This window comes from Ceratosolen solmsi, unplaced genomic scaffold (assembly GCF_000503995.2).
Source record: "Ceratosolen solmsi marchali unplaced genomic scaffold, CerSol_1.0 scaffold30, whole genome shotgun sequence".
In the NCBI taxonomy this organism is placed as follows: domain Eukaryota; kingdom Metazoa; phylum Arthropoda; class Insecta; order Hymenoptera; family Agaonidae; genus Ceratosolen; species Ceratosolen solmsi.
Window position 1 is genome coordinate 8,517,942 of NW_011948421.1, and position 18,614 is coordinate 8,536,555.

Consider the following 18,614-nt stretch of genomic DNA (forward strand, 5'->3'; position numbering starts at 1 on the left):
ACAAAATTTAACGTTAATTTATAGTGAAGCATTAAAACAACTTTAATTATTAATAGAAATAAAATGTAAGTTAATTACAATATTAATTGAAAAACTAGATCCTGACTTTGTACTAATATAATCAATATATTTTTTAATTGTTTGTAATATTTTTTTGATAACCCATACATAATGTGATTTGTTATTATTATAGACTAGTTTGTGTAAATTCATTTTGACGCTGCACAAAATTTAAAAGTATTTCCATATAATTGATGTTCAATTTAATTTAAAAATATATATTCTATAAATAATTCAGTAATTTTACAGATTAAAGTTAATAACAAAGATAAATTTTGAAGTAAATTTTGAATATAAATTTTGAGACTGCTGATATTGATTCCAAATATTAATAATGCTTGATACGAAATAAAATTTGAACAGGTAATAAAATCTGAATTAATCACTAAATCATTAGATGGATTAAAAATATATAATGACTATATATATTAAATAAAATATAAAAGGAGTTCTTAGATTGAAGTTAGTAATACAAATTCTCTATTACCAGTTCATATTGCAGATACGCAATAACTGCATTTAATTACAGATATTAAGCTTACCAATTGTATATAATACATTTTCATGGTATAATTAAGCTAAGTCACTAGTTCAAAATATCAATGAATTATGATATTAAGAAATTAAGTTCTTGTAAATCAATTTCTCTTAAGGTCTATATAGATATAAATAAACGAAGAAAACCCTTGTGCTATACGTGATCTAACATCTTAAACGATGGACTAATAAAAATAAAATATTGGCATAGACATTTAAACATTTTAAAATTTAAAAATATCAAAAACTTTAATTTATAATATTTTTAAATCTTCAATTACTCATATTATATCACTTTTTTATATAAAATTTCCGGTTTGTACTTATACCTTACGTTATAGTATACATAGCAAAACATTAAATATGTTTTATGATGATTTCCTTTTTATTCATAGTTTTATGCTAATGACATTATTAATAATTCCAAAAAAAATTGGAAAACCTTACAAATACTTTACTACTGGATATAAAAGTAGCAGAGTATAATATAAATGGTTTTGATTAATACATCTTTATTTGCAATGAAGTAATATTTTTAAATAAATAATCTCATCACTTAGTTACGTATAAATTGTGTAAATATAATTATAGCTATTATATAACTTTTCATTTCATAAAAAAATAAAAGATAGTTTTTAAAATATAGATTTAGAAATGATAAATTGTTTTTCATTAAAGATATTTTTAGTTTTTTCAATATGTAAATAAATTAAATTTTTTAGAATTTAATAAATTAGATTAAAAAATAGCAATATTTAAGAATAATATTTTTATTATCTAATATTTGTTTTTAAATTAATGTTATATTAAGACAGTATCTAAGATATTTAAATACTTTTCATATGATAATTTATAAGAGTTTAGATTATTTTCACTATTACAGAATCACGCTGGGAAAAAATTTAGCAGGAGGAAAATATAATTCAAAACATAATAGAACTAAACTATTTTTATAAAAATAAATTCATATAATTAATTATTGATGCTTTGTATTAAGTATGGTTATCATTTAAAACCTATAAATAAAAAATTAATTAAATAAAATATTTATAAAATAATTTTAATAAATACAACATTTTATAAATTAAATAATTATCTACAAAAATTAATTCATGAGTATGAATCCTAATTAAATTGAGTGAATTTTTAATTAAATAAATTAAATTTTTCCTTATCTATATCATTGTTTTGATTTTAAATAATATAATTAGATTCTTTATATGATAGTTTAGGCGACAAATACATTATAATTGCAAAAACTTCATCGATAGTTGCTTATTCATTTATATTTATGTTTAAATATCATTAATAATTACGAAAACTCAATTTTTTACTTTCGTAACTAAATTTTTGTAAAAGTAGTATTATTCTAACTTCGGAAAACAATTTTGTTTTTGTTGATAATTTTCATTCTTCGAAAATGAATATAATTGATTAATTTTTATTTAATAAAACAGAATCGATTATACTTTTAAAATTTTTATATATAAAACAAACGGAATCTAAAAGTAGAAATATGACAATTTTTAGCAGTTTGAATCTAGAATTGAATGCTATGCCTTTAGTTCACTCATTTGAGTTATTGGAATAAATAAAACTGTTTATCAGATGTTAAATATACAGATATAGACTAATTTCAGCATAAACGCACAGAAATGATAAATACTTGTTTTACTAACTTTACTATCCATTAACGTCAAAACAAAAATAGTAAAATCATCTGTTTCAATTTTAGTCTGCAATTTATTCTGCATGCGCAGATTTCAATATATCACATATTGATGTCGGATTCCATTTTGATTTTTCTCTGATATTATGTTTCTATCATAAGTTCTATTATATAGTACATGGTTGTATATTATATTTATGTCAAACAGTATTAAAACGAATTAATATTAATTAAAATATTTTAATTCACGTTTTCATTATTTATTATTTCTAATTTTTAATCTAATATATAATTTAATTATAATACAAAGTATTTTGTATGGTATAATAGTTATTTAAGTATTATTTAAGTAGTTATTTATAATAGTTATTATTTTCTTTTAAGTATAATCATAACTAGGTAAGAAATACTTCTTCCTTGTTGATTTAAAGAATGTAAATAAAATACTATTTTAAAGATATATTATATAAATGAAATTTATATTATATTTTTCATTAATTTATATTATATTTTTTATTCGTATAATATAACTATAATAGCTTTTATAAACAAATCTAAAAAATTATTTAAATATTAATTTTATTGAGACAAGATGTGAAGTGAATTCTTTAGATCTCTTTATTCTAAAAATAATATTTTAGTTATATTATATTAAGTATTTCTATAATAATTGATAAAATCTAAATTACCTTGATCATATACTTTATAACTGATATATATAAAATTTTAATTTTAAAGAGTATTTGATATATCTATCAGTGTTCCTACATAACAAGCTGGAAAACTATTAATTTGAAAAGAAAATTAAAAGAACAATTGTTTTTTTATGTTACAATAAATCTAAATGTTCTAACATAAACATCTTTTTATAAAAAAAGTAAAAAGCATATCATTAAATTTCTATTACATTAGTGTGATACATTATGTAAAAGGAGAAGGTAAAGTTACTCTTTTGTTAAATATTAATTAATAAAATCTTGTAATTTCACATTTCATAAAATGAATTTACTAAATACTTGACTGTTTTTATTGTAAAATAAAAAATAATTATACAATTTACAATTGTAATTTATAATTATAAAATATTTATAATCATATAATTATATAATATAATTATTAATGCTGAAATGTAATGTATATCATTTTAAAGTTTTATTAGATTGAATATTATAAATTTTTTATAGATTATAACAGAATATAAAGTAATTTTCAAAATTACAACACTATAGTTGATATGAATATATGTATTTATATTACTTCAATTAATTAGTGCAATGAACTTAATTAGTATATTATTTCCAAAATTCTGAAACATTTAAAAAATTATATTTTAATTGTAATCATAGCAATAATATTATTGGATAGTTAAATTATCATTGCATATTATTTTATAAAACATGTTACTGGATTTTCAAATCAAAATCAATAACCGAAAAAGAAACATAAAATATTCAAATACTTTATAATAATGTATTAAAAGTAATTATGGAAAGTACGTAAATAAAAATTTTATTTAAAATAAATTGAAAATTTTCATTCAGTCAAATTAATGAAAACAAAATTTTTTATTTTTGAATTTTTTTATTTCTCATTAGATAATTAATCAATTAATAAAGCAAACCAAATACCAGAGTTATTATTATATTTAAAATTCTAATACGCCTTTATAAGCATATTTTCATGCCAAGTTACTATTCAAATTTTCACTCTGTTGTTAAAATATTTTAATTTAATCTAGTATCATTTTATTTATAATTACATTTTTTAGATATACATATTTATTACTTAAATAAAAATTATTTGACAATATTCCATTCATTTCATAATTCATAAATCTTCTGTTTCTATAAGATATTTTTTATATATTAAAAACAAAATTCCTACATTAACCATTTATAAATATTAAATGTTTTAAAAGCTTTTAAATGAAACAATATTTATAATTTACTGAAATGGATATAGAATTGATGTACATGAAAATTTCTTCAAAACAAGAATGTATATTTATATATTTATGTATGATGTATTTTTTTATTTGTTTTTACATTATTTCTCAAATCTATACTAACATGCAAAATATAATAAATACGATTTTACTCTTTAAAAACTGGTAAAATTAGATGGTGCATTAAAGATTATAAGATGTTTAATTGAGAACAAAATTTATGAGGGCAAAAACGAGATAAATTTTTTTAAAGTCTGTATTGTCCGAACAATAAAGTGTAACCAATCCTACTGATACAATCAATCCAATTACATTGAATAATAATTTAGATAAAAATAATGGTTGAGAATTGAATTGCTAATATTCTGGGTACAAGACGTTTAATTTTCGTTTGAATGTAGCTTATATGGATAGACAGTACTATAGTATTATCTTGCTTATGCGTAAACATTAGTCCACGATCGAAGGTTTAATTAGTTTAGTTAATTAATTCCGTTTTTTTTGAATTGCTAGCTTTTTCCATTGATCCGGATTTCAAAAATGCTTGTATATTACGTAATTGGCTTGAATAGAGTATGTCTGAGGCATCGGTAATTACCTATTACACCTTCTATGAGATCATTTTTTCTTCAGGGATGGTCGGGCTAGTAGCAGATAAAGTAGTGGAAGTTCGTCTAGAAATTTCAACTTCTCGTAAAGCTTCGTCGAAGCTTTGAGATGAATTGCTGCGAGATGGTGTAACTCTACCCTGGTGTGGATAAAAATTAAAATGATAAAATATTTATGTTGCAGGAGAAATTTAAATATCCTATATCTTTTCGTTATTTTAACTTTATCATTTTAAATAGATTTATTATTTAAATAACCTTTTTTTATTATTAGCTTTGATTATAAAATTTTTAAAATTTCTCTTAATCATATTGAACACTTATGTTGGTAACAATTACAATATTTTAATTATATCTTATAAAATTATAAATCTCAGCAGTACATATTTTTGCATAGAATTTATTTGTATATTAATCATTAATCAGAATTTTTATTTTTACCTTTAATCAATTACACCCATATTATATATTAATTTTTTTCATTCGATGTTTTCTGAATCGTGCTAATTTTGATCTAACTTTAATTACGAACAGTTATTAATAAAGTTCATAAAGCTATTAAAATTTAATAATTATTATTCAGAAATTTTGATTATTTGTTTAGAATTTGTAAGTAACGTTTCGATACTGCAATACATGTTTTTTTGTGCAATATATTTAATTTATACTGCAATAGTTGTTTTAACTTTATAAGAATTCTGCAACTTTTCATAATCGGAATGATATTTGATAATTTATTAACAATAATATCTTAATAATAAATAATAATATCATAGTGATCTCTATAATATATATTTCTCTGGACCTAATTATAAAAAATTATGTACATATTATATGCAATATTATTTTATTAACTTGTATAAAGATAAAATATAAATTAATATTTTTTTTAATCTTTAAATAAAAATAATTTTCTTTTAAGAATTTATATTGCTAAAACTCGTTACTTAACGTTATATTTTTTCACTGATTCCATTAATTAACTTTATGGCATGTAACTGGAGTAACTAAATCTAGATAAGTATCCAAAAAATACTAATTATATAAAGATTAAGCTTAAATTTTACTTAGATAATAAATGTTTATATATTATTAGTATAATATATATGATTTTATTATTCAAAATTTTCCCATTACCTTATTTATTTTATATTATTATTTTGTATTTACTTTTTATTAAAAATACAAATATATAATTATAAGTATAAGTATATATATTTTAGAGATTCCGTTTTTAATAAATAATATATTTATTATAAATTAAAAATTGGGAAAATTAGTTTTATAATTGGAATTTCATTGGTTTTTATACTAATAATATTATTAAAATGTTGACTATTGGTCGTAAGAAAATTTGAAAATTACTTTATGCTGCTAATTAATAAAATTGCGCAGTTGTTATAAAAGTTCTTATTTTGTATTAAGCTGTAAAATGATGCAATAAATCAATTATTTTTTACATTTCTTCATACAAATTTAAAAGAAAAACAAAAATATTTTAAAGGTATATACTTCAATTATATATTTAAGCTTTGTTTTATATTTATACTTTATCTAAACCAAATAAAATAGGATACTTAGGCATTAATTAAGCACGGTCGAAAACTATCTATAATATTCTTATTTATTTTTGCCGTTGTAATGTTAAGGCATTCTTTCAAATTACAATTGTTTTAACAAGTGATAAACATAACATTTTTTCACAATCTCCAATATCGCACTTCTAGATTTGTTAATGAAAACATAAAAATCCTGTTAATAAATAGTGTAATGAAAAAAACGCACCTTTACATTTTCGTAAGCACATCCGACTTTTTCCTCGAGAGATTTGAAGCTATCGGAATTTCTCATTTGACCGATCTTTGTCGAAAATCCACTTCCAAAACCACCTAGGATACTAGTCGTTTTTTCAGCAGTAGATTTGAAGACAAACTCGGTTTTTTGAAATCTAATTAAAGAAGAAATGAAATGATTAATTATCCATATTTTCGAAATTATTTTGGACACAGTACATTATTTAAGTTTTCTTTATAACTAATTACTTAATTTGACATATTTGCAATGATTTACATTTTAATAATTAGTGTAAAACTACATCACAACAATTAACTATCAGATTTTGGTATAATTATGACATTAAAAAATATTTAAAACACAATTTAAACTAAATAAATGTATATTTTCCATTATTATTAATATTTAATAAATTATTTCAAGAATTACTCAAATGATGTTTTAAGAAAAATGATTATTAAAAATTAAAAAACAAAATCAAAAAAAGAAAATTGAATGGCTTAGTAAGTTTTAGAATTTAAAACTAATTTTTTTTTTCACTTATTCAATTAATATAGAACTTTTCGAATAAAGTATACTCTCTTAATTTAAAAGTCAGTTTATACAAATTTCATGTTCCTTTTATGCAACATCGTCTTAAAATTTGTAAATAATATTGTACACATCAGAGAACAATAAGTGTCATTTACGATCCTAAAAATATTTATTATTATATATTTATTGTTATTAAGATTTTTAATACGATAAATAACTTTCAATTTAAATTGTTATATAAATGAATATTATTTAAAATGCACAGATATAGAATATATTTTTATTTGTTTGAAATATTTTCATATTAATATTCTTGTAAAAGATACATAAATATCTATATAATTATAAATAAAATATTCTCAAGGAAATCTTGACTAACTCAAAAGCGTAATTTTTTTAATTATTCTAATTTATTAACCATCTAACTTTATAGCATTACCGTAATATATTTTTTGACTTATATTTATTTAAAAATATTACATTTGGTAACTGCAGGGTTGATTAGATATTTAACTTATTTAATATTTCATGAATTAAAATAAAATGAAATGTTATAAGTCTATAATAAATGGTTTCATGTTACGTAAATTAAGAAATTTTTATAATAGACGCAACATTCAAGAAATTTCAATACCTATATCCATTAATTTATCTATCATATCAGTATTGTAAATATAAAATAAAAATAAATTAGGATTTTACAAATTAAGTATTAGTAATTAGCAAGTTAATATTTTTATTATTATTATAATCATTACATATATATTATTCTATTAACATTTAACATAAAAATTCTATACGTGAAGTATATAATATTTGTTTAAAGTTTAAGATATGTTATTTAAATCATTCAATTATTCGACTTTACAAATAATTTATTATATGTAATAATTTTTATAGTGTTATTATAAAATTAAAATATCAAGATTGCGGAAATAAAAATAAAATGTAAAAGTATAATTGAGAAAGGTTGAATGATTAGTAATGAATACATTACATAATAGTAATTTCCATAAAAAAAACATGCATTAATATAAAATTTAAAAATATTCAAAGTAAACAATAAATGTAGTGAATAATTATATCCTCAATACTAATTAATTGTAAATAATTATGAAAGAATTAATAAAGGATAATATTTTTGAAGAATGTATCATAAAAAATATATTCAGTTTCTTGTTAATAATTTATATTTAAGCTTTTTAAGAGTATTTTTGTATTTACTATAAAATTTTAATACATAATGAAATTAAACAAAGTAAAAAAATTCCTATCATATTAGATTGTTATGGATATATATGAAATATAATTGATTCAATTTTGAGTATTACAAGTTCAAAAAATAAGAGATACTTTCAAATTGATTAAATTTTTAAATAAAAAAAATTACTTTATGTTCTTATACTCACAAACTGTTCTCGGAGACCGTTCTGGTGAACCGACCAAGTTTCTCCCCAACATTCTGATAACTAAATGAAACAACTTAACGAAAAATGACAAATAAAGCAAGAACTGCATCATGTAAAATATTTTAATTTTTCAAATGCTATATGAATTAAATAGTATTATTTTTAATCGGCTTTTTAGTTTTTTTTAAATATTTATTCTATTAATTTTAAATTACATCAAATGAATAACTTATTAAACTAGATAGTGAATTAATTTCAGAAATAACAAAAGCTTAGGTACTGCTTAGCTAACATTTAATTTAATTATTTTCAATAGATTAATAATTAATTATTAATTAAATAAATTAATTAAATAATTAATTAATAAATTAATTAAATAATTAATTAATAAATTAATTTAATTAATAAATTAATTAAATAAATTAATTAAATAATTAATTAATAAATTAATTCATATTTTCTTGGAAAAATACATGAAAAGAATATAACTTTACAATTTTTAACAAATGAATAAAATTTGTCTTAATTTTACAAAACTATAAAACTTTAAATAATGTATTTGTATAATTTCATTAAACTTTTTTTTACACACACATATATAATTTTAATGTAGATTAAACTGTAATGTCAATTTACTTTTAATTAAGTATTTTATTATGTATTATGAAATAATGAATACTCATTTATATAAAATTATATAATATGGTTATATTTAATTATAATGCCTGACTGTTCTTAACAACCTATAAATGAAGAAATAAAAAAATATACTCTTACATGTTAAATTTTTAAATCATAAAACAATTATACAGAATAAAACTGAATAAATGAAAACAAAATAAATAAAATAGTAAATAAATCATCAGTACTCTATCCATTAGTTTAATATATAAATAATAAAAACTCAGTCATATAAATAAAAATCAGAAGGGTATGTGCACATACACTTGACTCTCCTTAACATTTTTAAAACTTTGATTGACATCTTCAGTTAATTCTTTCCACATACTGATGCCTAGTTTCCGTTTTAGCTCCTGGGCCATTCGCATTTTACTAGTTAAGACCTCTTTTAATGTCTGAATTTCATCTTCAATCTGTAAAGTATAAACAATTGAATTAAAAATACCGTACTGAAACATATAATTGACTAGAGTATTCAGTTTTCGCAAGTATAACTTTTACATTTTACTGATAAAATACATAAATTTTAAGTATCAATTTATATTGCCCTATACATATTTAAGATTGATTTACTTTATTTATTATTAAATTAATTAAAGTTGCATGAAATTTTGCTTTAGATTTACTTCATTCAATAATACAATAACATTAAAACATTTTAACAAATGAAGGAAACTTTAAATTAAAATCAATCTCTAAATTATTTTTATAAAAAATTTACCCTAGCGAGTTCAGCGCTCCATTCAACCTTTTGTCGCTCTTGTTCTTCCACCGGAAGTTTTTGAAATTCATCCGTCACATTATCATGGATTTGTGATAGAGATTCACTTCTATGAAGAGAAGCATCTTCACCTGAAATTTTTTTTTTTAATTTAATATACATAATTTTCTTTATTCTATTTACAATATGTATGTCTGAAAACTAAAAAAAATCTGTTTTTTAGGCTTCATTTATTTTTTCATTTTTAAAAATATCTTATTAAAATGAACATATATTGCATAATATTAAATAACAGTAAAATGAAATGTATTCAACAAATTTACAAGAACATTCAGGCAATTCTCGTGTACCGATCGTGTATCGATTTATTTTATTTAAATCAATCGATATGCTTTATAACGCTTTATAATTAACTGTAGATATAATGATTTTGAAAATAAAGGATTTCATTTTATCGTTTTAGCATTGATAATATGTATTAATAATCTTATATTTAAGTAAATAAAAATAAAAAAATATATACACATAACATATTGTATATGTAATAGAATATAACAATCATATTAAAAGATTATTAAAAAATAATTAATTTGGCACAAAATATTTTAATTAATATTTTATACTGAAATTTAAATAAATTCTATCTAACAACATTATAATGTTGTTTTGTTATTATAATTATAAATACAATGTTATTTAAAATATGTGTTTTTACTTCATTTTTCATGAGTATTTTTAACAACTTTATTTATTATATATGTTGTACATATATATTTAAGAGATAATCAAAATTTAAAACTTTATCACAAACATAAATTACATTTTAAGATGTATTATTTTCTATATGTACATTTTATTGCATTTTATATTTCCATTTTTAATCGATTATATTTAATAATTTAAATATTAATTTTATTAAAATTTATAAATCAATTTATTATCTGTATTTATATAACATTTATATTTATATTTACAATTAAATTCTTTATAATAAATTTGTCATATAATCAGAAGCATTTTTTTTTAATTTTAATTAATTCGCATATAATATCATATCTTTGCGAAAAAAATTTACTAATGAAATAATATATTAATAATATTCATTAATTATTATTTTTAACATTAATAATTTTTATTCCATAAGTTAAATTATTTCAAACTTATTTAAAAAATTTACTAGTACATTACACTACTGGCAAACAATATATGATTTTAATTATATATTACAAAATAGATTCTATAATACATAATTAGCACATATTAGCTTAATATATTCCAAAAACCTATTTTTATGAACGGTTAAATAAAATAAATTATATTTCGAAGTATATGCTTTTAATAAAGGCAAATCATTATATTTTTAAATTCTATTATTCAATAAAAAAATTATAATAAAAATATTTTTGATATAGAAAATATTTTCTAGTTGAATTAATTAATTCAAGTTTATAAATTCATGTATATATTCTGTAATAATATTTATATAGCTTGATATTAATTCTTAAATTGTAAAATTTTTAAATATTATTAACTTTTACAAGCTGTATTTAGATTATTATGATTATTGATGTTAAATTACTTTCAGTACATTCTGTAATTATTGTTAAAATAAAAATAAAATAAAATTTTATTAAAGTAACATCTTGAGTCTTTTTTTATTTGAACACAATTTAATTTAGAATGTATAGAATATTATCAAATATATCAAAATTATTAGTTATAGTTGACTTAAAATTTAATGAATGTCATATTAATTGATTATATTTTATATCTAATATACATAAATTTTGTTAATTAAATTTAATATTATTTAAATTTATGTTTATTTTACGTTTATTTATATTACATTATTATTTATAGTTGTTTACACGGATTCATTTTTAAATATTGTAAATTGATAATCAGTCTTATGAAAACATATTATAAACGTTACAAAGGAAATAAAAAAAAATATTACAATGTCGATTAAAAATGTTAAAAAGACTTTCAATCAAGCATTAGATAAAATTGAATTTATCTTATTTTAAACATAGTAACTTCAGAATAAATAGTTATATTTCGTTTAAAATTTATTGGATTACATAATCTATTATAGAAACCTATTTAAAGTAATACAAATGAATGATTAAGCAAGAAAAAGAATTAATATTTGAAATAATTTTAATATTTGTCCATTACAATTGAATGAAATTATAATATAAAATCTAAAAGTACATTACAAACAATTTAAACAATTTTTTGTATATAACAAATATTAAGTTTCTTATTGAAATAATATTTAATCTCCAGGACAAACTATTAAATGTATGAATATTTTCTATAAATGTGAACAATCAATAACTAATAAATTATTCGATACTACGTTATATAAATAATGGAAAATTTGTATAGACTGTTAACCTTACACGTTCAACGATTTACATAAAAAGTATCGGAAATAGTTATAAACCATTTCTTTCACTTCTTCTAACGCACTTGTTCGAATTTCATAATTTCTGATAATATTTAAATAGTGTATAGTCTCTCTCACTTGCAGCAAGCCGATATACAACAATAAATATTCATATTAAAATAGACTATCATTATTTGCAATTTCGCTCTCTAATCTGTTAATCTTTACAATTTAAGCTATATTTACATCTACTCAAAGTTGACGATAATGTGCTTATAATAAATTATCAAAATAAGAAGACGAAATGATATACGAAAAATTGTCTTCAAACTGCAACAATTACAACATAATTAAGTAAATTTGTCTTTGATATGCATTTTAAATATTGCATATTTAATTTTGTCAATATATATTTATAAATTTACAGAATGTAACATTAAAAAATTCTATAGTAATCAAATAAAAATAATAAATTAAACTAAAAGAACATAAATAAAATCACAAGACAAAAAAATTCTTCTAGAAAAGCCTCTTTTCAAAATAAAAAAATTAAATTATATTTAATACATAAACTATTCAATATTATAAATATATATTAATATACTTAAAATATTAAATTATTGAAAATAATGAATATTAGAATACAAAATTTGTTAAATCGTATTAAATAGAATGGAATTATAATTTTACCTCATTTAAAATGATTTGAATAAAAGGTATAACATTTTTTATTTTAAATATTAATTTCTACATACTCTTCCAAGTTCTCTTTCCCATCATCTTTGTATTAATGTATGACGTTGTACTAAATTTATAGTTTTTGCCTTATTTGAGAACATTTTTTTGAATTTCGCATATAATATTAAATAAACATTTACAATTTTAACTGTATTACACATATATTATCTTAAATTTTTCTGAACTAATAGTATTGACTCTCTTGACATCAATAAATCATATAATTCAGTTATTCTTTATTGATTTTATTTTAAAAATATTATTAGTGAGTATGCAAATAAATTTTTAACACAATTTAATATTTAACTTGAAGAAAAAATTAACAATTCCTCACAATATTCAATATTAATAACTATAAATAGTTAATGCACTTTTTTTAAAGATTTTTATCGTTTGGTTAAATGAAAAAATTTTTATTCTATCCGCTATATAAATATATTTCTTTAATATTTATTGCTTTACTAATTGCTTTATTTCACGTTAAAGGTGTGTTATGAGACATAAGTTTACATAATTGTTATCTCATTTCGTTGCGATTTCTTTATCCTATAGGAGATATAAGTACAAAGAATGAAATATATTAAACAAAAATTTTTTGGACAAGTATATATTTAATTTTTAAAATCTTACTACTATAATATATATTTTGCTTAATTATTTAATAATAATATAGAATCTACAGTGCGAAATATGAATATAAAATAATTATTATATTATTGTTACTATTACTTATTATATAATACATATTTATAAACATTAAAAATATTTATTTAGTATTTATTTTTTTTAAGTTAAATTTTACAAATACATATAGTAAATTAAAAAAGTACTTTTAACAATGAACTACTACAATTTAGATAGGGACGAAACGTTATAATAAATAATCAAGCAAGAAAATATTGTAAAAAATATTTTTATAGATTTCTGTTTTGTACAAGTAAAATTATATATTCATATTTTCATTATTAATGACGACCCAAAGTGTTTATTAAATATTTTGGTAAGTTAGTATTAAAGTTTTGGAAAATACGGATCCTGTTGAGATATATGTATATTAGTGTAACTTAAAAATAATATTTAATTAACTATTGTTCTAAGTCAAAATAATTTTAATTTTCAATGTAAATACAAAATTTTTAATTGACGGTGATTGGCTAAAGATATATTTGTTTTGTATATTAAGGCTGTTCTACTTTGCCAGATTTGCTGAGTTTTAAATTATGTGAGGGCATAATACCAGTATTAATTCATTTATTAATTACTTAGTAATTCTAGTATTTATTACATATTAATTCTATTTAATTTTAATTCTTTAAAATTATTTTTATGCTGACTGATAATCATTTTTAATAAGATCATTATATATTGAATAAAGTGTTTATTATAAAATTTCTGAAAATATATTAATAATAATACTAAATGTGAATTCTATTTGTATTGAACTTAATAAAATGTATTTAATATAAACGTAATTATTTATTATAAATACAATATTTGCGGTAATATTTTCAAAATAATTATAATACATTATAAAATACATAAAAATACTATTAATGTTACTAATCATAACAAATTCATATTTAATTTGTATTTACTAATGCTTAATTTAATAATAAATTTATTAACTAATAAGGAATTTAAAGAAAAGATTTAAATAAATTACTCTTACAACTGACAGAATATTTTTAAATTATAAATAAATAAAAGTATAATTTATTAAATTTTATTAAATTTTTCCCAGATTATTTATTAAAAATTATATTAAATGATCTTGATTTATACGGTTTTATTAAATAATATCTATTTACTAATTACTATTTTCAAAATTATATATAAAACGTGTTATACATTAAATTTTATTTTCAAAAATAAAACCATGCATGCTTACTTAAAATAAACCTGTTTTAATTTTTGGAAATTAGTGCTTCATTGATTCTATACAGATAAACAAATATAAATACTAATTATATAATTATATTAGTAATTTATTATAGTTATTAGTAATAATTTATTAGTAGTATTAGATTTATTATATAATTATATAATTCTACTGTTTTGGTGCCTAATAGAGAATGATTTCTACAATCGAATGTCTAATGTTCTGTATATCATTACCATGTGAATGCTATACAAGTTAGAATAGCAGAAACGTTATATTGTAAAATTATTCATGATTGCAATTTATTAAGTGTATTGCTACTGTACACATATATGATTACAAATCTAGTATATGAAAATATTTTATTGAAATAAAATATATAATGGTGGTAGAAAGCTTTAAATAATTTTTTTATATACATTAGAACTTTAATTCATATATATACTTAAAAAATTCTTATTATAAGAAGCCTTAAAATATTATTATTGATAAAATCAAATTAACAAATATTAAAATATTAACTTTATTGTCCTTTCACATACTTTCTAAACTCATTGAGCTAAAAATATCAAACAGGCGCAAATTTGTTTTTTTAAACACTTTCTTCTAGAAGCCTGACAGTATTCATTATTAAAGAGAATTTAACAGTAAGAACAATTTTAATTATTTAAAAGATATTATATGATAAACTGTTGTAAATAAATTAAAAATTTTATTAACTGAAAATTTTTAGCAAAAACTATGCTTATAATAAAAATAATAAACATTGTTTAAGTTAAATTAGATAAATTTAACCTAAGTCAAGTTATAGATTTTATTTTTATTAAACATTAAACAAAGTTTCATAAATTTTGGAAAATATTTTAATAAAAATATCTGTCTATTTGTCTTTTGATGATTCATAGAAACAGGTATAAATATTTTTTTCAATATTTATTGCTTTATAATTTTAATCGAAGTTAAGCGATTTATTAAATTTAAATTTTTAAAATCTTAAATAGTAATTGATGCATATAATCCTTTTAAATCAAATAAAAATTTGATTTTATTACAAATCTTATTACAAATCTTATTACAAAGGTTAGAAGTTGCACCAAAATATTATTAAGATTAGATTTTAAAGTATAAATAATTTTAATTGAGACTAAAAATCTCTAAATGAATAAATATTAAATAATTATATATTTAATAAATTTGCCTATAAATTCTATATATACATATATATATATATATAATGTATATTATAATGTTATTAAAATACAAATAAATGAAAATTTCATTAAAAAACTTCTTAATATTATTCTAAACATTTATATTACACTTCTATTACTGACTATGAGTTTATACATAAAAAAATTTTTTTATATACTTATTAGATACTTCATCTTTTTGACTTTCTTCAAGAAATATAAATTTTATAAAATTGTATCAATTAATATAAAATACATAGATAATGATCTCTTCTAATATTTAATAAATTTAATATTAGTTTTTATTTCATGAAAGTTTATAACAAATTTATATAATACATTTTTTGGAACAAATTTTGGTAATATTGTAATTTTCAAAAATAAAAAACTTAAATATAGAGTAAATATTAGAGGATATATAGAATATCGTCATAACATAATAATTAATTTTACATAAATAGAAATATTTGTAAACAAAACAAATATGAAGATATAAAATAAGCATTTGGAAGTATATTATTAAAACTGTATATTATACACAGATTTTGTTGACATGGTTATGTTCATTTATTTATCTAGTTACTTTATAATTGGAGATGGATCGATAAAGCTATTATTGCATGTAAACATTAGTGTAAAATGTATTACACCAATTGTCACAAGCTACCTAATCATAACCTACCTAAAAAACACAATTGAAATTGGGACACTAATTTATATAAAGTAAATGTCCAATGCTTGAAGAACGAACAACACGCACACCTATTGGTACTTACCTGTTGGTACATTGTTCATCATGTTTATATTATCGTGGTTCAGAATCAATAACACTATTTTCTTTAAATTATAAATTGGTACAAAAAATACAAAATGATAAAACAAGTACTTATTATAATACAAATTATACAGTTCTATAGACTTTTTGGTTCATTAGTCCATTACAAAATTTATTCAGTAATATTTCCTTGTTACACAATTTTTTAAGTATTTAGCAAGCTTTTTTACTTTTTTCCTATGACTTAATCCTTTATACTTTTCCTATTGTAAATTATGTGAAAGATGACGTGGTTGTACTACATTAAAGCATACGAAATACGCAAGTAAGACAATAGAAATTAGTAAAAAAATTGCTAATAACCATACTGATCGTAAAAAAATTTCTTACTAGCAATACGCTAATGCCCCCTGCGGTAAATGATAGAAGCTGTCACATAATAATAAAAGAGAAGAGAAAAAGAACAGGAGAAAACAGGTATATTAGATAATATAGATAATAGAAGAAAAATATCAATGAATACGTTAAAATGTAATAGAGTGTAGGAAATAAACCATTCGAAAAATTATTTATCGAAATGATACTATATATATATTTATTTTTTTATATAAGTTAATTATCAAAAACTAACATGAACATCAATAAAGTTGCTATATATGACAATTGTAATGAATGTAATATAATTTAAATTAAAAATAATTTATTTTGAGAATAAAAACAATTCTTTTATATTTATTATATGTTTTTCAATTCTATTTTTGAAACATTATTTCATATGTTGAACGGTAATATTTTTTCTTGAATAATTGAAAACACTATTGTACATACATAGTTTATTAATCAAATTAATCATCTTGTCATCCTGAATACATTAAAAAATGAATACAAATTAAAATAATAATATAATATAAACTTTCAAGGCAAAATTATAATTTGATAATTAAAATAAAATAAATTTGAAACATTATTTTAAAGTAAACACATTTATTCTTTTCAGATTCTATTCTAAAAAACTTTTTTATATAGAATATTCTAATTGCAAAAATATTTGTATCAATATATTAAAAAATATATTATGGTTATAGTAAAAATATATTGTTTATAAAAAATATCTAGATTCTATACACGACTTTCTATTACAATATGTTTAACTAGACCAAAAGAATATTTTGTAAATTATGTAAATTGTCAATTTCAAGTTTTCCTTAATTATTATACGTGTTTGGTATAAAAAAAATTATTCTACATAAATTATATAATTAAAAATAATATTTACAAACAGTTTTTAATTTGATTCGATAAATAATATTATATTGTAAAATGTTATGTTATGTTATGTTACTCGCTAATCTTCAATTCTACCCTCCTTTCATTTCGCCGCGTATCTTTTGTATAACAAATGGAACGACTTATCCTTAAATGCATTGAATTAAAGACTAAGTTATAATATAACATATAAAATAATTTTATAAATTCTTACTAGAATATAAACGCAAATATATCAGAATAATATTTTTTAATATTAATTAATAATAGATAATAAATAAATATGTACTATTAGTTATTATTAAATTAATGAAATTAGTAGACAAAGTATTTCTTAATATATAATTATGGCAATAGAATGAAACTAAATTTGTAATAATATTATAGAGTTATTAAAAATGATTTTACTCATTAAT

General features: G+C 18.9%; 1 protein-coding gene across 1 annotated transcript; it reads right to left on the reverse strand.

Moving 5' to 3' along the window:
- Window positions 1-4,574: 4,574 nt before the first annotated feature.
- Window positions 4,575-17,307, reverse strand: LOC105361560 (tumor protein D54). Its single transcript, XM_011498780.1, has 6 exons — window positions 16,934-17,307; window positions 9,959-10,089; window positions 9,502-9,650; window positions 8,557-8,616; window positions 6,605-6,767; window positions 4,575-4,959 (listed from the first exon to the last, which is right to left on the reverse strand). Exons 1-6 carry the CDS (start codon window positions 16,953-16,955, stop codon window positions 4,822-4,824), a joined length of 663 nt encoding a protein of 220 aa, XP_011497082.1. The 5' UTR covers window positions 16,956-17,307; the 3' UTR covers window positions 4,575-4,821.
- Window positions 17,308-18,614: the final 1,307 nt, after the last annotated feature.

Coding starts and splice junctions, on each gene's coding strand:
- LOC105361560 (XM_011498780.1), bottom strand. CDS start 16,955: ATGATGAACAATGTACCAACAG. Junction 6,768..8,556: donor ACGGTCTCCGAGAACAGTTT/GTGAGTATAAGA, acceptor TTCTTTAATTAG/ATTTCAAAAAACCGAGTTTG. Junction 4,960..6,604: donor GTGCTTACGAAAATGTAAAG/GTGCGTTTTTTT, acceptor TATCCACACCAG/GGTAGAGTTACACCATCTCG.